Raw genomic sequence first — 23309 nt, 5'->3', positions numbered from 1 at the left:
AAAGGACTCCCATTGAAACTGCTGTTATTGCTCAGACTGTTGTATACTTCTCTTGTAGCAAAAAGCATTTAGAGCAGCTCAAAGGAGGGTTATAATTTTCATCTCTAGTAACTGGGTTCAGTGAGGTATTTACTCAATTGATTCTTTGTCATTTTAGGGTTTACCACTCCAGAAAATTTTCAAGATGCAGCATTGCAGAATACAAAGAATTTTTACTCAGAGGGGGAGGTGCCTGTCTTTTCAACAGGCCAACAAAGGTAATTTCACTTAGAGGGTGAAGCCACTGCCAGGACGTCTGTTGACTATCAGACACTACAGTGAGGATTAAATGGTTTCACTGAACCTTCTTTTCCCTCAAAGGCTTTATTCAAATTCCATTGGACTATTACAGATTTTTCTGTTTTTTAGTTGTAGCATTATGGATCTTCTTCCTCATCAGCAGTCATTTCAGTTAATAAGGATTATTCTTCTTTGAGTGCTTGCTCATGTTGATTCCATTCTAGATGTGTGTGCATGCACAGTTGGAGATTTTTGCCTTCATGATATCTGTATGTAGGCTGTAGCGCCTCTTTGAGTGCCGCGTTCATGTGGTGGTATATTGGGCTCTGCCAACCCTATGCCCTCTCAGTTCCTTCTTACTGCCCATGATGGTTGGTCAGAGCGCCTTGTCTTACATCGCAAGAGCATTAGCGGTTCTTACAGTCTGTTGTTCTCTTTTGTTGTTAGTTGATAGGTACTTAGCTAGACCTTTACGTTAAGTGTTAGAGTAGTAGTTTAGGAGTTAGAGTCCTGGCTGGGACTTTGCCTCAGAGCGGAGCATGCCCTATTCCCCAGCCTTTAAGCCATGTTCATCATGCAGCTGACCGATGTCCATTAGTGACTCCTCTGCGAATGCTGTTTAAAGTGTTTGGGGGAGTCCCACAGAAAGGATAAGTGCAGGATCTCAAAATGTTTGCCCTCAAATTCAGAAGGGGCAGGATATCTTTTTGAGGGCCCTCCTCATGGAGGTTGCGCTTCATCTTACCCAGGAACCCTCTTGATCTGACTGCACGCTCGGTGTCGGCGCACAGTGCACCACCGGCAATGGAATCCACCTGGCATTGTTGTCCCTCCCCAGTGCTTAAGAATCAGTTGAAGTCGAAGGGCTTGCCAGGTACTGCAGAAGAAGGAAGTGTCAGGCAAAGGACCTGTGTCAGGCCATGTGCCTGCCCCGGAGCTGCTTGGCGGTACGTTGTGATTGGACCCTTAGTCCAGCCAGGGACCTGACTCCTGGCAGCAGCATGGGGTCCCAGCCCCTAACAGGATCTGTGCCCGAAGGCGAATCACCACTGGCATGGCTGCTGCACTGGAGGTGGGGCAATGGCCTGCTCAGGTGGCAGTACTGGAACCCATGGGGTGTACCTGTTATGCCGATCGCATATTCCCACCGTTCTTCCCAGACCGCAGTGGACAAGCTGCTGCCTGCACCTGAGTTGGAGCATAGTGCCAAATTCGACTCGGAGTGACACAGCAGGCCCTGATGCCCAAGGAGCTGTCCCTGAATGAGCAAGGGGAAGCCACTCCTCCCTCTTCTGTGCAGTCATCTTCGTAGTCTCCCAACAAAGTGGTAGCGGGCACCTCTGACAACTTCAAGGAGCACCAGGTCCTGCTCAGAAGGATGGCTGCCAACATGAACTTGGAGGTCGGGGAGCTAGTGGAGGAGTCCGTCTACATCATACCCTCCTCCACCCCAGCCCGGGTTGTGTTGCCTGTCCAACCTGGGGGTCCTTAATATTGCCAAGTCTGTGTGGCAGACCCCCTCTTCCATTCTGCTTACCTCCAAGAAGGCAGAAGAGAAGTACTATATCCCCACAAAGGGATTAGAGTACCTGTACACCCACCCTCCATTGGGGTCCCTGGTCATGTCCACTGTCAACAAAAGGGCCAGGCAGGGCCAGGTGAGTGGCACACGGAAAAATAAAGATACCAAGAATCTGGACTTGTTTGGCAGGAATATTTATTCGACAACTAGCCTGCAGTTTCGGGTGTCTAACCATCAGGCCCTGCTAGGCATGTACAACTTCAACCTGTGGGACTCCATCAGCAAATTCAAGGAGGACCTCTCGCAGGACCAAGCCCAGAAATTTGCTGCCTTGGTGGAAGAGGGCAAAGAGGTGGGAAGAAGTGCCCTCCAGATGACCTGGGATGCTACAGACTTGGTGGCCAGGGTAGTTGCTTCTGCATTGGCCATGAGGTGCAGCTCCTGATTACAGTCCTCTGGACTGTCTCAGGAGATGCAGACTACTCTTCAGAACCTCCCGTTTTAGGGAGCAGGGCTCTTTTCTGAGCCTATACACCACTCTGCAGGCTAGAAAGCTGTTCCATCCCCCTCCACCTCCATCAAGGTCCTGGGATGTCAGTCCAACTCCTACAGGAAGAAGTACAGAGACAAAGAATTTAAACAGGATCACCCTTCATCTTCCCATTCCTCTTCCAGAGGCCAAGGAAGCTAGAAATGGGCGTTTTAAGGATAGAATTTCTTCTTGGATCACTGCCTGCATATGCTGCTGTTATGATCAGGCGAAGGTGCCTCCTCCATCGATCATAACCTCCCATTCAACCAGGGTGCAAGATTCTTTGGCAGTTTTCCTAACCCACGTGCCTCCCCAGGACATCTGTAGGGTGGCCACCTGGTTGTCCGTCCACATATTCACGTCCCATTACTCACTTATTCAGCAGGCCTGCAATGATGCTGGCTTTGGTAGAGCAGTACAGCAAGTCGCTAGGCTGTGAACTCCGAGCCCATCTACGAGGATACTGCTTGTGAGTCACCTAGAATAGAATTGACATGAGCAAGCACTCGAAGAAGAAAAAAACATTACCTGCCTTTTCGTAACTGTTCTTTGAGATGTGTTGCTCATGTCTCTTCCATTACCTGCCCTTCTACCCCTCTGTCAGAGTTGCCAGCAAGAAAGAACTGAGAGGGCGTAGGGTCGGCAGTGCCTAATATACCAATGCATGAGCGTGGCGCTCAAGGGGGCACTACAGCTCATCCTATGGATACCGCTAAGGCAAAAATATCCGACAACTGTACACATGGGCGCATACACGCCTAGAATGGAATGGACGTGAGCAACACAGCTCGAAGAACAGCAGTTACAAAAAGATAGGTAACCATTTTTTAGGGAAAGTTAAAACTTGTCTTCAGTGCATTCTTCATGCTCAGATAATAATTTAGGCCCTCGTAAGTAAATAGTTGTGCCCATTTGGAGCCTCATTCAACATCAGTGCCCTATCCTTTTAAGCCAAAAATAGTGTAAAACAAACCCAGGTGTAGACACAAGAGTAATTGGTGCCCTATCTCCAGTCACTCCTCTGTGCCTGGAGCTATTGGAAAGGGTGCCCATTATTGCGTTATGAACTGGACAGAAATCAATAACTTGTGTCACACAGGCCATTAACAACTTTTGGTTGCTACCAACCTGGATTGGGTTTGAAATGGCAACTGTCATAGCTTCCCTCTCAGATCTGAACCTTAGAGTTCAGAAAATGAGATACTAGCACATAAATCCTCTAAGCTTAATTACCAGCTTAGATCTGATAGCACTGCCACCACCCAAAAATATAGTGTTTTGGGGCACTCTGACCTCCCCAACCTTCCCTGGGGACCCCAAGAACCCAAATCCCTTGGGTTCTTAAAACAAGGAGAAATAAACCATTCCCCCTTCTTTCCCCCTCCCAGACTTTCCCTCCCTGGGCTATCCTGAGAGCTACTGATCCAACCTCTTTAAATCACAATACAGAGAAGCATGTCCCTTCCCTTCCACAAAGAGGCAAACAGATTCAAGGAAAACAGAGAGAGATTCTACCTCTCGCCTCTCCCCTCTCCCCCCACCAGTCCTGGTGAGTTATCCCAATCCCCTGGGATAAAACAAGGGAAACAAGAAAAAAATCAATCAGGTTCTCTAAAAAGAAATCTTTTAATAAAAGAAAGGAAAAAGTAAAGAATTATCTCTGTAACTTCATGATGTAAATATTACAGGGTCCTATAGCTTACAGACACCAGAAAGAAACTTTCCCCCCAGTACCAATACAAATCAAAATATTCCCAGCAACTACACATATAAAAGTGAACCAGCCAGATCCACATGTGCAAATAGAGTAAAACAATCAAAAAGCCTAAACTGCTTGTTTTTACTTACTATTTGAACAGAAACTTAGAGAGCCTGTAGTAACGTCTGGTCTCTCTCAGACCCCCCGAGAGAAGAACACACCACGGACAAAGAACACACACAAAAGCTTCCCTCTGCCCAAATTTAAAAGTATCTTGTCTCCTGATTGGTCTTCTGGTCAGGTGTTCGTTCCAGTTCCCTGCTTGTAACCCTTTACAGGTAGAAGAGACATTAACCCTGAACAATCTGTTTATGACAGCAACACAGAGATATAAAGCTCTATAATCTTCTTCAAATGCTGGTCCCTCTGTTTATTCCACATGTGGGTATATGCATGCGCTCCATGTGCCTGAGACTGGAAATTTGTAGCCAGTAGTGTCCATTGGTCTGCACCCATGCACTTGCTCTCCTCATGCTCCAAACCGAGGGCATAAAGGGCAGTGTGGACTGACGTCTCCAGTTCCTTCTTACCACCACATGGTCTGAGTTGTAATTCTCTCTGTCAGCTACGATCTTCCTCTACTTTCAACATCCATGAATATATTGTGTAAATACTTTTTATTATGTTTAGACTTTAGTATTGTTTTTTTAAAGCTACTATAGTTAGTCTTTCTTTGCTGGGAGAACTAAACTATGCTATGAGTCTCAAGATTTAAGAACGATATCTGCTGTCCCCATTCTTTGTCCATCAGTGATGAACACCAGTGCTACCTTTACTATTAGGGAGAGGCTCACATTGCCACCAAATGCAGCATCTGTCACTTCTTCTGTCTTCAAAGCCATGAGGGATGAGAGCTTCATCTGTGGAAGCATCTCAGGGAGAATGCCATGAAAAGCCAGTCAGATCCAGACTGGGGAGAACTCACTGTACAGCAGCCTCAGACTGCAAGCATTGCTCCCTGACCTCAAGTTCCAGAGTAGAGGCCAAAACTGTTGAGCCCAAAACCTCTCTCTTCAGAAGGGGATATGACCATAAGCATAAGGGCAAATCCCCATCCAAATCTACCTCTAAGAAGTGTCTCTTCCTGCTTCAGTCCAAGATGGGTGAATCCTCACCTTAAAGAATTATGTCTGCATAAATCTTCCATCCAAGAAGAAGGAGCGCAAAGGAAGAAATATCTGACTGTACTGGCTTTGGTTCCATAGGCCAAAAGATCAGCACCTCTTGGCCCCGTCTGGGAGCTTCGCAATGGACCCCTATTACATAGTTCCAGCACATGCCTAGTGGGATCCTCTGAATACCAGACCATTATACAACCCGGATCTGTCAGTCTCCCCACGTCAGGGACTCCTTAAACTCCAGGAAGGACTGAAACTTTTACCTCTCCAGAGGATATTTTTGCTCTGCCGTATCCAGAGTCTCCTCCTCTATCAGGCCCAGGGACATTTCAGCACCAGAAGAAACCACCTTGAGAGAAAGGATTCTCCCCTACTGCATCCACAAGCTGGCGCTGCTGTTAGAATAGGAGCCTACCTTTTCATCATATGAATCTGATCGTTCAGATGAGTCCCTCTCCTCCCTTTGGCCCCCGAGGGACACATGACCAGAAAGAACCCATAAGAGGTATTGGAACTGCCCTCCTCCTCCTCATTACAAATACCCAGGGGACCACTGGTATCCTATCCGTTGGAGGCCCCCCAGTTGGTCAAACCTTCCTATTGGTCTTACTGAGCCCCGTGGGATCCATACAATAGATGTCCTGGATCTGTGCAACAATCAAACCAACGCTCTTCTCCCAGCTGTTACCAACCAGCTCCATCAGAGTTTGTTGAGGAAGAAATTGGTCCTACCAGGTGTGTCATCCTCCTCACCCAATGAGGCAGTTACCTTTATTATCCCCTTCTCTGCCTGATGTACTTCCTGTGGTCCAGGAACTGTTACAGAGGGTGGTAGCTGAGCTCCAGATACCTCTTGAGGAGGCCCAGGACACAGAACATGGAAACATCATTCTATTGTTGACACATATCCCTCTCCCGGACAGGTTGAGGGCCCATTCTACAAGAGAGCATGGAAGACTTCAATGGTATCTCTTTGAGAAGTACCAATACTGGATGTTAGTAAGGTGTCTACTTGGAGCCTTTCCACACCTTTAATGAAACATTATACCCTAGTCTAGACTACTTAAGCAGATGCAGCTTTGTATACAGGAGCATTACAGAAATGTATATCACCTGCATTCTCACACCTTCCTCCTGTTCGAATACTGCTTACCAATCTCCCACTGGTGGAATACACATAGGGACCAGCACTCGAAGAAATGGAGGTTCTTGGAGAGGTGTGGTCCCTCTCTGTATTCCACAACCTGACCTCCTTCCTTCTGTGTTGGAGCCCATCTTATTCCAGGTAAGAGAAGGCATCGCTCCACACTGCCCTTCGTGCCCTTGGTTTGGAGCACGAGGAGAGCAACTTCACATATGTAGACCAACAGACACTACTTTCCACAAATCTCCAGTCTCGGGTGCATGGAGCACGCGTGTACCAATGTGTGGAATATAGATAGGGACCACACATTTCAAAGTTCCAGTTACAGGTAAGTAACCTCCATTTGTATTATCAATCTTCTTAGCCATCCAATCTCCTTTTGCCCTTTTCCAACTCAACAAATTTAAAAAAAAGTTTCTGATAGCAGTAGTTTACCACCCTGTTAAACCGAAAGTAGGGTAAAAACAATCTATATTTCCTTTGTAGAACTAACTGAGACTACTTTAGCATTTTACCAAGTTGTCAGCCTTGGAGATTTTAATCCCAAATGAGATTAAATGCTATCTATCTCATTGTGTATACTTTACTATATCTTCTCCCTGACCTCCATTAATTGAAAATATTTGTTTTTATTGTTGCATAGACTTTGGCGTTTCCCAAGTTACAGAAAACCAAACCAAAACCCCAAAACCTTTATATTTGACATCTTTAGTAGCCTTTGCGTATAGATGACTGTAAAATTGAATGAATGTGGAGACCCCCAAAAAAAGCATAATGTCATGATGATTGTGATCATAGTAAGATTATGGTTGACTAATGGACAAACATGAGTAAATCTTCAGATGACTGAAGATGGAGACCAAAATCCCTCTTACTCTAGTGAAAATGTTCCCCGGAGAATGGCTGAAGCACATTTGTGGAGATAATTGTATAATGGAAAATCGATTTTCAGGTTCAGAGCAAGAGCAGGAGAACTTGCTGCCAGTACAGCAATATGGATGACTTGTAAGAAAAAAAGTGATATTTTAATTTTCATATCTTTACAGAGAAGAATAATTATTCTAAATCATGCTTACATTTTATTAGTGAAGGACTATATGTAAGGCAGTTCAGTGTTCATTCAACCTGTAATGACTGAAACTATAGCCCCTTTCAGTTAGCTAAATAGTTTCTGTAAAAGAGAAAAATGTGTTTTAATCTTCCATCAGAGCAATATTTTAAAATTGTCCATCTGTTGTTCCCCAAAAAAGTATCTGAAGAAGAGTTCAATGAAATGTCATGTTGTGTTTGGTACATTTAGCAAAACAACAGGCAAACAGGTACCTGGATGTACCTTGGACATTCAGTAGCATTTTAGTGATTGATATATCCCTATTAACTTCAAATCTCTTGTTATTGTCATGTTTTTATAATATAGCTATTATAAAATGTCAAAAATAGGATAAGCTTTTGAAAAATAATTACTTTGTAAAATGGCAGAGCTGTAAAAAATCATCATAGCTTCTGCTTAAAAAAATTACTATGTTTTGAGAGCTAGCGGGGCAATTTATGTCTTGTACAGGTTTAATGAAGTGACTTTACTGCACTCAAAGGATGGAGATATATTCTAGAGGTCAACAAAAAATCACTGAGAAATGAAAAATTAGACAAGAGGAATTTTAAAGTGACCTTGAATGACTAAGTTGATTTATATGACTCCTGAATCACTGACATTTGTAGAACTCAGGTGTAAGGAAACCTGCAGATGTGTTGTTGTCTTGCATCTACCAGTGGGTGTTTCAATAGATGTAACAGTGAGGGGGGAGTTCAGAGATGGAAATGGGGAAAAATTGGGAACTGACAAATGAACCAATTAAATACAATAGTTTACAAATAAGTTGCACAAAATGTAAAGCAAAACTGTTAATGACCACTGTGGTGACTCAGTGGATAGTCGAATGAACTGCCCCTCAGGAGATTGGAATCTAAGACCATCTTCAGGATATTAGTATCCTCAGCTAGGGGAGGCTGAATGGTGTTTTAATTTGGTGTGGTCACATTATTAAATCCCAGGCTCAGATATCTACTGTTGCTTACCGCTGAAACAGAAAACAAAATATAACTTCCATAATTACTGAAGAGCTGTTTCCTCTATTGTTTTTTAATCAAGGGACTTTTTCTGTTTGCAGAATGAAAAGTAAATAGCCAGTGTAGATTACCATTTCTTTGGATCCTGGGAATAGCTATTTAGCAATATTGATTTGGCTCATCGTATGTTAACTGGTGAATAACACACACAGAACATCCTTTGCTTGTGGGGTGTTTCTTGCTTGCTGTTTTCCTATTCATAAGTAAAATCAATAAACGGTAATAGACCTCATCTTTCACTAGGGTTGCCAACTTTCTGACTGCACAAAATCAAACACCCTTGCCCTGCCACCCTTCCCTGCCCCAGCCCCAAAGTCGTGCCCCCTGCCTTGCCCCTTTTCTGAGGCTCCGCCCCTGCTCACTTCATCCCTCACCCTCTGATGCTTGCTCATTTTCGCTGGACTGGGCAGAGGGTTGGGGTGCAGGAAGGGATGAGGTTGTCAGCTGTGGGTGTGTGAAGGGGCTCCGGGCTGAGGCCAGGGGGTTGTGGTGTGGGAGGGGGTATGGGCTCTGGGGTGGGGGTGCGGGCTATGGGGTGGGGCCAGAAATGAGTGGTTCAGGGTGAGGGAGGGGGATCGAGGCTGGGGCAGCAGGTTGGAGTGTGGGGCAGGGAGTGAGGTCTGGGGCTGTGGGCTCTGGGATGGGGTTGTGAATGAGGGGTTTGAGATGCAGGACGGGGCTCCAGGCTGGGGCTGAGGGGTTCGGATTACAGGAGAGGGTTCCAAGCTGGGGCAGGTGGTTGAGGTGCAGGAGGGGTTTGGGGTGCGGGGTCCAAGATGGAGTTTGGTGCAAGAGGGCGGTCAGGGCTGGGGCAGCCGATTGGGGTGTGGGAGGGGTTTTGCGGTGCAGGCTTCAGGCAAGTCTCACCTCAGGCGGCTCCCTGCAAGCGGCAACATGTTCCTCAGCTCTTAGGCAGAGGCGTGGCCAAGCGGCTCTGCATGCTGCCTCAGTCTGCAGGCACCACCCCTGCAGCTCCCATTGGCTGAGAACTGTGGCCAATGGGAGCTGTGGAGCCAGCACTTGGGGTGCGGGTAGCCTGCTGAATTCCTATGGCTGCCCATAAGCATAGGATCCAGAGGGACATGTCGCCGCTTCCTGGGAGCCTGCCAGCCCCATGCCAGCTGGACTTTTAACGGCCTGACTGGAGCTGCCAGGGTCCTTTTTCGACTGGGCAGTCCAGTTGAAAACCGGACACCTGGCAACCCTATGTTCCACACTTATCTTCATTGACAAATGTAATATCTAGGTGTGTCACAACCCTGATCAAACTTTCCCTTCTGGACACTCACCAGGCTACTGTGTTGGGTCATATCACTGGATATCTGTGCTTTTAAGATTTCCTGAGTCTGAGAAGAGTCCAGACACTACCTATGGTTCTGAATTTCTCGGCGCACTCTTAGGATGCAGATCTTCCATCTAGCACCACCTTCTGGCTAAGCTGAGACCCTGCAGTCCAACTGCCTATGCCCTGAGACTGGTTTTGGTTATCCCAGACTCCCCATTTGCAGATGCTCACTCTTTCCAAGACTACCAGCCTTGTGGGCACTCTGCTTACAGTTTACCTCTTCAGGAACATATGATAATTGAAGCAGACAGACACAGACTGTGTAAACGAGATTTCTAAAAACAATTAGTCTTTACTTAAGTAAACAGCACAAGAGAGACAAGACTCTAGGCAAAATAAGAAACACTTGCATGTGAAACTTTGCCTCAGTTTCCTCACCACATCCAGGATTCCCTATCTAAACATGAGTTCTCCTTTGAAACATAGTCTTGGGCTGGTTCCACAGTCAAAAAGATCCCCTTTCCTATGAAAGCATGACCTTTTCTTCTTCTTTCCGACCCCAAACGTTTTTAGTTTCTGTGAGGCCCCCTATGGTTCTGGGTTATTAAATGCTAGTACTAGAACCTGGTTTCTTTGTTTACCATTCTGGAGAAATTCCACTGCTCCAAACCATAGCACTCTGCAGAAAAAAATAATTTTCTCCAACTTATCTAGGATACAGTTACTCCTCTGTTATATCTGGGCAAGCTCTACTGAAGGGCTGATAACAATTGTCCTAGTTATGAGTCAGTAATGCAGGTACCATTCCTTTCTTTTTAACACATGGGGGATGAGGCCAAGGACACAGTACAGATCATCGTAAGGCTTAAACACATAGTGACTTCATAATATCATAAGGCTACGATTTGGTCGCTGAGGTTGTGGAAATAACAGAATCCATGATTTCCGCAGATCTCCGTAGCGTGCCCAGATAGCAAGTATGAAAAGGGGGGGGGGCAGCCGGGGGAATAGGCACCTATATAAGAAAAAGCCCCAAGTATCATGACTGTCCTATAAAATCGGAACATCTGATCACCCTAGACATCAGCCTGCAGCAGCTGGGAGCTGCAGGGTACCCACATCTACCAGAGTGGCAGGAGCCTCGGAGCTCCCTAGTCTCCATGGCCATGGGGGTCCCCCTCAGCTCCCCATCCTCGCAGGTGGCAGGGGATACCCAGCAGCTCCTCAGCAGCTGTTGCCAGCAGGGGAACCCCCCCGCCTTGGAGCTCCCCAGACCCCGCCGCTGGCAGGGGACCCTTGAAGCTTCCCAGCCACCACCGGCAGGGGACCCCTGGCAGCTCCCCAGCCACCACCAACAGCAGTGGGGGAACCCCCCGAGCTCCACAGCCACCACAGGCGGGGGGATCCCCTGGAGCTCCCCAGTCCTCGCGGGCAGTGGGAGATCCCGGGCAGCTCCCGAGCCTGGAGGGAGGGGGGAATCCCCCAGAGCTCCCCAATGCCTGGGCAGCGGGGAACTCTCTCAGCTCCCCAGCCACCACAGGCTGGGGTCCCTTCTAGCTCCCAGCCACAGCAGGGTAGGGTGCTGGACTCTTTCCCTCCCCATTTTCTCATGGTTATTTTTAATATAAGTTAGGGAAAGGTCACGGCTTCCATGAATTTTTATTTATTACCCATGACCTGTCCCTGACTTTTACTAAAAATAACCATGACAAAATCGTAGCCTTAATCATAAGTTATCCATAGACAGATTCCACAAATTGTCACTCCCATAAGGATTAACTACAATAATGGAAATATATAGGATTAGAAGGAGGTAATACTGCTCCACTATAGCACTGTGCTGTCTGCATATTTTTCTTTTACTGATTTTATATCTTTGGGCCAGATTGTTCACAGCTGCTCCCCAACTAACGCAGGAAAGGATACAAGTAGCCCACACACCTTGCACTCCTGGACAATTGGCTGGCAAGCTGCACAAGGAGCTGCATTGCTCCTGCACTCCCGGAGGAGTAGCTCTGGGTGTTCTCTCTGTGGAGTGGTGTCTTAGAAGCACTGTAATGAGGGTTTGTCCCTTAAAGGCATAGCTGAGTCAGTTGCTACCTTCCATCATTTTTCACAATGGTTTTATTCTTTGTGTGTCTCTCAGTTGTTTGAAACTCCTGAATGTGGAAATGGATATGTAGAAGCAGGAGAAGAATGTGATTGTGGTTTCCGAATGGTAAGTTTAAAATGTTCTTATGTGCTGTTCCTGCAGCCCCTTCTCACATTAATGTATTGAGCAAAAATTATATGGATGTTAAAATGGGAAAAGAAAGAATTTTGTGTTGAATTTACACTTCCTGTCTTGTGGGGCAACTTTGATCAGAGAATTGTATTAGTCACCTTTCTGTATATGAGGGAGAATATTAACCCTAATGAGAAAATATTTGTCTCTGCTACACTGTGTTATGCTCATTCTTACAAATACAGAAGAAACCTGTTGCCTTTTTTATTTTCCCACTGCACCCCACCCCACACTTGGCTCAGAAAAGTGCCTCTTAAAGATGGTGTGGAACTGGCTGAACCTTGTGAGCAGTGGGGACCATGATGATGGGGCCTGAGTAAAACAGCATTACACCGTGTATAAGTGCATAAAGAGAGAGGAGCAAGAAGCTGGGGCAGGGCAGAGTGACATGCAGCTCCAGACAGAAGAGAGAACTCCTCCTCCTTGCCTCTAATCTCCTCTTGTTCTGGGTGTGGGCATGGATATAGAGGGATTTTGGCTGTGGCCCTGAAATGGAGAAATGATGAAAGAGAGGGAAAGGAAGGGAGTTGTATAAAGATCAAGCTGACCTAGAATAAAGGGGTTGGTAGGGTTCCCACTTGAGCTTGCTAATTATACTTCAAGGGTCGCTGTTCATTCCTGCTTGTAGTGAACTGTCTCTCTTGGTGCTTCAGGAACAGAACTGTTTCCAAAGCTTTTTCATCTGGGGCTGTACACATGCACCCTCTATCTGTATTGAATGTTCAGTGCCTAAGACAATGTTAGGTAGTGCAGCCTCAGTTCCTTCTCCTCCACTCCAAAGTGCATTCAGGGAGCCTTTATGTTTATCCAAGTCTGCACCTGCAGACCTTTATTTAGGTGCCTTTAGTTCTTTTGTAAATAATGGTATATATAGTTCTCTTAGGGGTTTTCCCGAGTGAGTGCAAACTGCCTCAGTGGCTTACATTTGGCATGGAGTCCATGCTGGAACCTCATCCTCAGACAAGATTGAGAAGATATGCATTGTCTCTCTTGATAGTCCCAAATCCAATATTTGGTTGCTGCTATAGAATTCTTTACACTGGCCGCCCTGCTAGTTTGATGTTTAAATAGCATAAAGGATTCTTTCATCTGGTTTATTTTCTAGTCGGTACAGGATTGAATTCTTTTCCTGATCATGATATACAGGATGGTGTGTTTGGACGGTTGAGAAGATTCATAGATCACTTGATATATTTTCTTTAGGAATGCTATGAAAACTGCTGTAAGAAGTGCTCTCTCTCTAATGGAGCTCACTGTAGTGATGGACCCTGCTGTAACACATCCTGTCTTGTGAGTCTTCTTATAGCATTTATTTCTGTTTACTCTTAGTCTTCCCTAGAGCTAATGTCTAACTTGATAGAGGTTAAATACTGGGTAACAATGTGGGGAAATAGGCCACATACACTGAGTCAAAATGTTTTTAAGGAACATAATATGATTACTGACCTTCAGACAATGTGGCAGTAGATAGAATTATGTGTCTGTTGCTATTGTTGATGCACACAATGTTATACCATACATCTGGGTTTGATTAATTCCACCACCACAACATATGTGACCAATCTTGGGAGTTAAAGATCTTTATCTAAATTTTCAAAATATTGTGCTGGTTTGGGTCACAAAACTTTCATTGACTTTGATATGGTTCATATATCTGAAACCTTGATCAACACTTTGAAAACATTATTGAGATTAATGTTAAAACTAGGTTACATTTATTTATCTATTTACTTACATGGTTGAAAATAAATGTGTTACGGGTAGAATGACTTTTAAGCTGCTTGGTATTTTGGGTGCAAGTATGTAAAGTTGTAATGTGCACATCTCCTTTTCTTCAGCATGAAATAGCAAGTAATTGAATGTATGCTTTTGGTAGCATTACTTGTCATCCAGGTGAAATCTCTGGAAGCCACACAGTATTGTAAATACTAATAGTTGCTACAATAGGTAGTGCAGGCTTTCTTCTCTGATGTAATTTGCCAATAGCAGGTATTGAAGGGCATACTAAGCAGCCTCTCACTTGATTTTTCATTTTTAAATGTTGTGATTTGTGGTCCAAAATTCTGGATTGCAAGTACTTTAGAAAAAAATAATTTAGATGCTGGTCTCATTTGATAATAATGGGCCACACTCTGGTATCCTGTTGTTCCATGCACAGGACTTCAAATGAAGTCAGTGGGAGTCTTGTGCGTAGCTTATGGCAGGATATGGTGAATTATTGGTATATCTGGGAAATGCTACTAGAGACAGAGCAAACATGAGAATTCCTAAAGGATGTGGCTCAAACTGTTCCATGAGAACTAGAAGAGTTAGGTCTCTGAACATCACAGGAATATAACCTGCCTTTTGACTTGGGGCAGTTGATGTCATTTCTTAGATAACTATCTAAATATAATAAGAGACACAGGATGAGACTGGGTTGAGATTTAGTATCTTTGTTGGTAAACATTAACAATATATTTTTTTACTGTTTCATGCTGCTGGACTTTGTTTTAGCCCCATAAAATTAAACATACACCTACTCTGTATAATGTAGAAGTAGATGTGCTGTTGATAAACCAATGGATGGGTGGGTGGGTTGTTTTGTTTAAAGTCTCAATATTTTCTCGGCAGAAATAAATCTTTATAGTTTTTCCCTTACACATAGTGTGTTAATGATATGAAAAATATTTCTAGCAGAGATGTATCACTGAAGAATACTTTTCAGATTACTGATGTGTACCACTTTCAGTTGAACCAGAAGCTAGTAGTGGGTTTTTGTTGTTCCTAGATAATTCAGCATTTACTGAAGGGTGTATGTGTGAACACACGCATATGTATGTACACAAGTATTACAAAATGTAGGTTTCTGAGTTAATCATACACTATTTCTGTACTGAAGGCTTCCTCTGGATATGTTTTGTTCTCTCTATTGTTCTGTGGGCAAGACTCAAAGGACGTTGATGCTGAGACTCATTTGAAAATTGAGAAGTATGGCTTTGAAACACAAGGAATATTTCTAAACAAGAACCTGGAATGTGCCATTATATAATCTCAGTCCTAATGAATGGTTGTTATTTTCTAGTTTTTCCCACGAGGCTATGACTGTCGATATGCAGTGAATGAGTGTGATATTACAGAGTACTGTACTGGCGACTCTGGTCAGGTATGTATACCTAAGCTCTCTGCATACTCTATTCAATTTTGTAATCTTTTTATCCCAATTAAGTATATCGAGTAACAAGCTGATATTACATTTGCTCAAAATGACCAGTTCCCTCATTAGTTGTAAATATTAAAAATGTATTTTGTTTGAAGTGTGTTTGAAGAAGGTTTTTGTTCAAGTGATTAGCAAATGGGTGTTCTCAATTATTTAATAAGTATAAACTCTGTTACAAAAGGAGAAAGGAAAACTCATAAAACAGTGCGAAGACTGAATGACACAAACCCCAGCAAAATATCTAAAACTGATAAACAGGTTATTGGCAATAAGCACTTATTAGAGATGCACAGTGTAGGTATGCACCTGTTAGCAGAAAGCAAAGGAATTGTTTAAGGAAAGCAAAAGGAAAGAAAGCAATTATAGTAAAAAATAAGGAAAGGAAAATAACACCTGTTTAAGTGCTGTGCTGAATGATTTGTTTCAGAACATAACTTATCAAAAGAAGTAATGGCCGAGAGACTTAAGTCTGCCTTTACTCAAACCCCATTGGCATTCCCTGGAGTTTAGTGAGGGTAGAACTTAGCAAAAGTATCAAAGAAAAGGTATACATGTAAAGCTATATTTCATTCTACCCACAATGGAACCTTGACGTTTCATATATTGACTCATCTCCTTAATTTCCATTAGATATATGCAATAAGAGTAGAATTTAACCTGGTACTTCAAGGTTTATCAGTCAATTAAAGCCATTAGCAGTGCATACCAGTATAATCAATATGCTATTTATGAGTTTGGTCTGGGCTACTTAAACTGTACATGACTCAAAGGGAATCCTAGACACTTTGGCTATAGCAGTCTTGGCTGAAAACAAAAGAAAAGATGGAAAAGACGGTTACTCACCTTTGTAACTGTTGTTCTTCGAGATGTGTTGCTCATATCCATTCCAGTAGGTGTATGTGCTGCGCGTGCACGCTCGTTGGAAACTTTTACCCTAGCAACTCCGGCGGCCTGGCAGGTTGTCCCCTAGAGTGGCGCCGCCATGGCGGCTGATATATACCCCTGCCGGCCCGTCCGCTCCTCAGTTCCTTCTTGCCGGCTACTCTGACAGTGGGGAAGGAGGGCGGGTGTGGAATGGATATGAGCAACACATCTCGAAGAACAACAGTTACAAAGGTGAGTAACCGTCTTTTCTTCTTCGAGTGATTGCTCATATCCATTCCAGTAGGTGATTCCCAAGCCTTACCTAGGCGGTGGGGTCAGAGTGAGATGTCGCAGCGTGTAGCACAGCGGAGCCGAAGGCCGCGTCATCTCTGGACTGCTGGACCAGGGCATAATGGGAAGTGAAGGTATGGATGGAGGACCAGGTCGCTGCCCTACAGATTTCCTGGATGGGCACGTGGGCAAGGAAAGCCGCCGATGAGGCTTGAGCCCTGGTAGAGTGCGCAGTCACGTGGCCCAGAGAGATATGAGCCAAGTCATAACAGGCCCGGATACAGGACGTCACCCACGAGGAGATCCTCTGAGATGAGACGGGCAACCCCTTGACACGTTCAGCTATGGCAACGAAAAGTTGGGGGGATTTGCGGAACGGCTTGGTTCGCTCTATATAAAAGGCGAGTGCCCTACGAACGTCTAAAGAGTGCAGCTGCTGCTCCCTGCGAGAAGAATGGGGTTTTGGGAAGAAGACAGGTAGAAAGATCTCCTGGTTGACGTGAAAGGGGAGACTACCTTGGGGAGAAAGGCTGGGTGTGGTCTCAGCTGCACCTTGTCCCAGTGGAATACGGTATACGGGGGCTCCACCATGAGAGCCCGGAGTTCCGACACCCGTCTTGCAGAGGTGATGGCTACCAGGAAAGCAGTCTTCCAGGAGCGATAGAGAAGGGAGCACGTAGCCAACGGTTCAAACGGGGGGGACATGAGTCGGGCCAAAACCAGGCTCAGGTCCCAGGAGGGGGTGGGGCGGCGAATCTGGGGGTAAAGACGCTCCAGACCCTTAAGGAACCTAGTCACCAATGGGTGAGAAAAGACGGAGCGGCCATCGCTTCCCAGGTGGAAGGTGGAGATGGCTGCCAAATGAACCCAGAGAGAGGACACCGCCAGACCTTGCTGCTTGAGGGACCAGAGGTAATCAAGGATATTAGAGATGGAGACCTCGGTGGGGAGGAAGTGCCGTTCCGTGCACCAGCATGCAAAACGCTTCCACTTGGCCAAGTACATTGCCCTCGTAGAAGGCTTCCTGCTTCCCAGGAGCACCTGCCGCACCAGGGTAGAGCAACACATTTCAGACTGGGTCAGCCATTCAGGAGCCACGCTGTGAGGTGCAGCGACTAAAGGTCTGGGTGATGGAGCCTGCTGTGGTCCTTAGTGATCAGGTCCAGGTGAAGAGGCAGGGGGACAGGGTCGGCCACAGACAGGTCCAGCAATATGGAGAACCAATGCTGCCGGGGCCACGCTGAAGCAATCAGAATCAAGCGGACCCTGTCCCTGCGCACCTTCAGAAGGACCTTGTGGACTAGCGGAAACGGTGGGAATGCGTAGAACAGATGCGTCGCCCATGGAATAAGGAAGGCGTCCGCAACTGAACCCGGTTCGAGACCTTGAAAAGAGCAGAACATTGGGCATTTCCTGTTCCCACGGGATGTGAAGAGGTCCATCTGGGGACATCCCCACTTCCGGAAGAGCGCAAGAGCGACGTCCGGGCGAAGGGACCACTCGTGGGAAAGAAAGGATCTGCTCAGCCGATCCGCCAGCGTGTTCTGAACCCCCAGGAGAAAGGATGCGATCAGGTGAATGGAGTGGGCTATGCAGAAGTCCCAAAGCCTCAAGGCCTCCCGACACAGAGGAGGAGACCTCGTGCCGCCCTGCTTGTTTATATAATACATAGTCGTTGTGTTGTCGGTGAATACCGAAACACAACGGCCTTGGAGCTGTTGATGGAATGTTTGACAAGCAAGGTGGACCGCCCTCAACTCCCACACGTTGATGTGGAGGGCTAGCTCGTGAGGAGACCGGTGGCCTTGGGTCCGCAGGGTCCCGAGATGGGCCCCCCATCCCAGGTCTGATGCGTCCATTGTCAGGGACACCGAGGGCTGGAGCGGATGGAATGGGAGCCCCGCGCACACCACAGACTGGTCCAGCCACCAATTTAGGGAGTGAAGGACGTCCTGAGGAACTGTGACAATCGTATCCAAAGGACGCCTGGCTGGACGGAGCTGAGCAATGAACCAGGACTGGAGGAGCCTCAGGTGGAGCCGTGCATATCCCGTGACAAACGTGCAGGCCGCCATGTGGCCCAAAAGAGTCAGGCAAGTACGTATTGAGGTCAAAGGCGCTGCCTGCAACCGTCGGATGATGGCCATCAAAGCCTGGAACCGCGACAGAGGAAGAACGGCTCTGGCCAGAGTGGAATCCAGAATGGCGCTGATAAACTCTATCCTCTGAGTGGGGGTTAGAGTTGACTTTTCAGCATTGAGCAGCAGGCCTAGGCTTACGAAAAGTCTCCTGACCATGTGGACGTGTGTGAGGACTTGCTCCTCTGAGGATCCCCGGATCAGCCAGTCGTCGAGGTATGGAAATACATGTATGCGACTGCGGCGAAGGTGGGCAACGACTACAGCCATACACTTGGTGAACACTCTCGGGGCCGTAGAGAGGCTGAACGGGAGGACTGTGAATTGATAGTGACAGCTGTTGACGACGAATCGAAGGAACCTCCTGTGGGGCGGGAAGATGGCTATATGGAAGTAGGCGTCCTGCATGTCGAGAGCGGCGTACCAGTCTCCAGGATCCAGGGATGGGATAATGGTCCCCAAGGATACCATACGGAACTTCAACTTTACCAGGTATCTGTTGAGCTCCCACAGGTCAAGGGTAGGCCTGAGGCCTCACTTGGCCTTGGGGATCAGAAAATATCAGGAATAGAACCCCTTGCCTCGCTCGCTCTCTGGAACCTCCTCTATGGCTCCTTTGGCAAGGAGCGTTTGCACCTCCTGGAGGAGGAGTTGCTCGTGAGAGGGGTCCCTGAAGAGGGACGAGGGAGGGCGGCGGGACGGCGGGTATGAAACAAATTGCAGATGGTATCCAAGTTCCAACGTGCGTAAGACCCAGCGGTCTGATGTTAGCTGGGACCACGCCATGAGGAAGAATGAAAGACAGTTGGAAAAGGGAGGAGATGGGTCCGTGGGAGGAATTGGTACAGCGCCCTCGGGCGCACCTTCAGAATGAAGGTTTTGGGCCGGAGGAAAGCTTGGAGCAGCTCTGGTTGTGTCCTCCCTGATTGCCCGATTGTCTACGCTGGCCATTTCTATTCCGCCGCCTGGCGAAGTCTTGCCTTTGCCTGGGCTGGGGGTAGGGCCGGTGTTGTTGCTGAGGCCTGAATGGTCTGCGCTGGCTGACAGGTGTATGCATCCCCAACGAACGCATAATGACCCTATTGTCTTTAAGGCTTTGCAGCCGAGGGTCAGTCTTGTCAGAGAACAGGTTCTGGCCCTCAAACGGAAGGTCGTGGATGGTGTATTGAAGTTCCGGAGGAAGGCCAGAGACCTGTAGCCAGGAAATGTGGCGCATAGTAACGCCGGAAGCTAGAGTCCTGGCGGCCGAATCTGCGGCGTCCAAAGCTGCCTGCAGGGAAGTTCTCGCGACCTTCTTGCCCTCGTCAAGGATCGCAGAGAACTCCTGACGCACATCCTGCGGGAGCAGCTCTTTAAATTTGTCCGCCTCCGCCCAGGTGTTATAGGTGTAATGGCTAAGTAGAGCCTGCTGGTTGGACACCCGCAGCTGGAGGGCGCCCGCAGAATAGACCTTCCGGCCGAGCAGGTCCATGCGCCTCGCCTCTTTAGACTTGGGGGCCAGGGCCTGCTGACCATGGCGTTCCCTCTCATTCACAGACTGGACGACGAGGGAACAAGGGGGCGGGTGAACATACAGATATTCGTAGCCCTTCGAGGGCACCATGTACTTGCGCTCCACTCCGTGAGCAGCGGGGGGAACGGATGCCGGGGACTGCCAGATGGTCGTGGCATTGGCTTGAATGGTCCGAATAAAAGGAAGGGCGACTCGAATGGGCGCATCGGCCGACAGTATGCTCACTACCGGGTCCTCAATCTCGGAGACCTCCTCAGCCTGCAAATTCATGTTTTGCGCCACGCTCCTGAGGAGGTCCTGATGTGCCCTGAGGTCAAGCGGAGGGGGACTGGTGGATGTCGTTCCCACCACTGCCTCATCCGGGGAGGATGACGAGGAGAGACCTGGCAGGAGTGGATCTGCCGAAGGCTCTGCCTGGAGCACTGCGTCTGACTCTGGAGGGTGCTCAGGGTCTTGAGGCTGAGATGACTTCTCCTCTGTAGGGGAAGGAGGAGGACGGGAAGATGTGGCCTTCGGAGCCCTGTGTTCAGAAGCAGACGAACATGGGGGAATCTGTTGAGGGCCCTGGGCTTGGTGGTATGCCCAGGGAGTCCAGAAACCCCACTGCTGCAGACCATGCTCCTGAGGCTGGGGCTCGTGAAACAGAGCAGCAGGCCTGTCGGTGTCCAGGTACGCGCTGTCCGCTTGTGAAGAGACCGACGGTTGGCGTGACGGCCAGAGAGGAGCCGAACGGGAGTGGTACGGGTCCATTGCTCCTGATGGTGGAGACCTCCTCGGTGCCGGAGATTGGTGCCGGGAGTCATAACGGCGCCACGATTGAGACTGGGACCTGCCACCAGCTCGGTGCCGGGAGGTCAACCTGGATCTGGACCGCCGACGGTGAGACGGGCTCCTCGAATCTCGGTGCCTGAAGTGATGGCTCGAGCTGGAGCGGTGCCGGGAGTATCGGGACCAGCGTGATGAGGACCTGCGCTGCGAGTATGACCGGTACCGCCGTGGAGAGCGGTGCCGGGACTGCGAGCGGCGTCTTGAGCGAGACCTCCCACGGGACCGGGACCGGTGGCGGGACCTTGATGGTGATTGGTGCCGACTCGGGGAATCCAGAGACGGCGCTCGCATGGTCACTGGCTTGCCCTTAGATTGAGGAACCCGCACCGGCGGTGCCGGGGGTTGGGGCAGCACAGGCTCTGTCAGGGCGATGAGGTCCCTAGCCGAGGAGAATGTCTCGGGCGTTGATGGGACCATCAGCTCGACCCCAGATCTTAGTGGGGAGCTGAGAGGGACCGGACTCGACGGACCTCCCAGGCCCGGAGTCGACGGAATCCCTGGTGTTGGTGCCGCGGCCGGAGTCAGTGCTGGGTGTTCCATCTGAGCCTGCTTGGCCGGGGTGGAGGATGCTGACAGTCTTTTCCTGGGGCCCGGTGCCGGAGAAGATCGGTGATGAGGCATTTTCGCGGGCCTGGAGCGGTCCGGTGCCGTAACTGAGACGGTACCCGGTGCCAAGGATGAAGGGTTAAGCGCCGCTTCCATGAAGAGAGTCTTTAGGCGCTGGTCTCTCTCCTTCTTGGTCCTTGGCTTAAAGGCCTTGCAAATTCGGCACTTCTCAGAGATATGCGATTCCCCAAGGCACTTCAGGCAGGAGTCATGGGGATCGCTAGTGGGCATCGGCTTTTTGCAGGCTAAGCACGGTTTGAACCCCGGCGAACCGGGCATGAGCCCGGCGCCGGGTGCGGGGGAGGGCTAGAGCCCCAAGCCTGCTAACTATATACAACAAGTAAATAACAACTATAAACTATTCTATACTTTAACTATAACTATAACTACAACTAGTAGAACAACGAACAAGGAGAAGCTAGGGACGTGGAGGACAGCTATGCCGCGCTCCACAGTTCCAACGACCAACACGGCGGTAAGAAGGAACTGAGGAGCAGACGGGCCGGCAGGGGTATATATCAGCCGCCATGGTGGTGCCACTCTAGGGGGCGACCTGCTGGCCCGCCGGAGTTGCTAGGGTAAAAGTCTTCCAACGAGCGTGCACGCGCGGTGTATACACCTACTGGAATGTATATGAGCAATCACTTGAAGAAGAACTTTTATTTTTTACTGATTAAATGTATTTATCTTAAGAGCAAACATTACAATTTCTGTTTAACAAAGAGCCAGAATTTCTGTGTAGTGGAGAATGAAAGCTGTCCTACCCTGTATCACTTCTAGAGATGTAGATAGAACAATGTGCTCAATTTCTTCTCCCTCTCTCCCCACGCACACTTCCAGTGAACACAAAGAAAATAACAGAATAATGCCCTAGGCATCTAGCATTTACACTGGCTCCCAGGACACTTTGGGTAAGATTATATCTGGTCCTGCAGAATGCACAAGTGGAAAGGCATGGTAGGCCAGTCAGATCCTTGCAGTTCCCTGAATACAAAGACTGCACAAGATTAATGCTGTCAGCAGTGGCATCTCCAGAGTTTGTGGGGAGGGAGTTGGGCAATGCCCACATCCCCATCTATCCCTCAGAGCTAATGAGTGCAGAGTGGAGCTGAAATTCCAGCTGCCTCTTACCAGGTGGAAGAGGTTAGTTTCAAAGAAAGGGTAGGGGAGAGAGTTTTGATCAAAGACTCTTTTGGTTCATGAGAAAACTCCCTCCCCCGCTATATAGACTCTGTGTCCTTCCTATCTCGGACACCCACAACGAGAAAGCCAGAGCAAAATTTTAGTCTAATTGTAGGGTAAGAGGTCCAGAGTAGAGTGGGAGACTTCTGAGTCATCACCATAAAGATGGTAGTCAAAGCCATGTTTACAGATAAGTTTGCCCAGAGATAGAGTGGATAGGGAGAAGAGGAGGGGCTAAGGATCAGGGTCGGCTCCAGTTTTTTTGCCGCCCCAAGCGGCGAAGAGAAAAAAAAGAGAGAGAGAGAGAGGGAAAAAAAAAACATGATTGGCAGCAAGCAGCTCAACCGTGCCACTTCATTCTTCGGTGGCAATTCAGCGGCAAGTCAGTTGCTCCGAGTGGGATTGAAGGACTCGCTGCCGATCTGCCGCCGAAGACCTGCTTGTGCTACCCCTCTCCATTGGCCGCCCCAAGCACCTGCTTTCTTCGCTGGTACCTGCCAAGGATGCAAACCAGAGGGTCCCCTCACAGAAAGAAGGTGAGAGAGGGAGAAAGAGGACCCACTGAATTAGACACTAAAGAAGTGATCCAACACTCAGTGGGAGAACTATGTGAGGACGGTTATGAAAGCCAAGAGATG

General features: G+C 47.9%; 1 protein-coding gene across 7 annotated transcripts in view; it reads left to right on the top strand.

Moving 5' to 3' along the window:
- Positions 1-23309, top strand: part of ADAM23 (ADAM metallopeptidase domain 23) — a 215704-nt gene that overhangs the window by 149319 nt on the left and 43076 nt on the right. For all 7 annotated transcript variants that reach the window (XR_012656623.1, XM_075069983.1, XM_075069981.1 and 4 more), the window contains exons 15-18: positions 158-257; positions 11913-11984; positions 13254-13340; positions 15115-15195. Coding sequence is in view for 6 of the 7 variants with exons in the window: in XM_075069983.1 (XP_074926084.1) it covers positions 158-257; positions 11913-11984; positions 13254-13340; positions 15115-15195 (340 nt within the window). In the remaining variant the exon portion in view is untranslated. The remainder of the gene's footprint in view (positions 1-157; positions 258-11912; positions 11985-13253; positions 13341-15114; positions 15196-23309) is intronic.

Source organism: Chelonoidis abingdonii, chromosome 10 (assembly GCF_003597395.2).
Source record: "Chelonoidis abingdonii isolate Lonesome George chromosome 10, CheloAbing_2.0, whole genome shotgun sequence".
Lineage (NCBI taxonomy): Eukaryota > Metazoa > Chordata > Testudines > Testudinidae > Chelonoidis > Chelonoidis abingdonii.
Note: the sequence above shows the minus strand (reverse complement) of the source record. Positions and strands in the feature narration are given on the sequence as shown.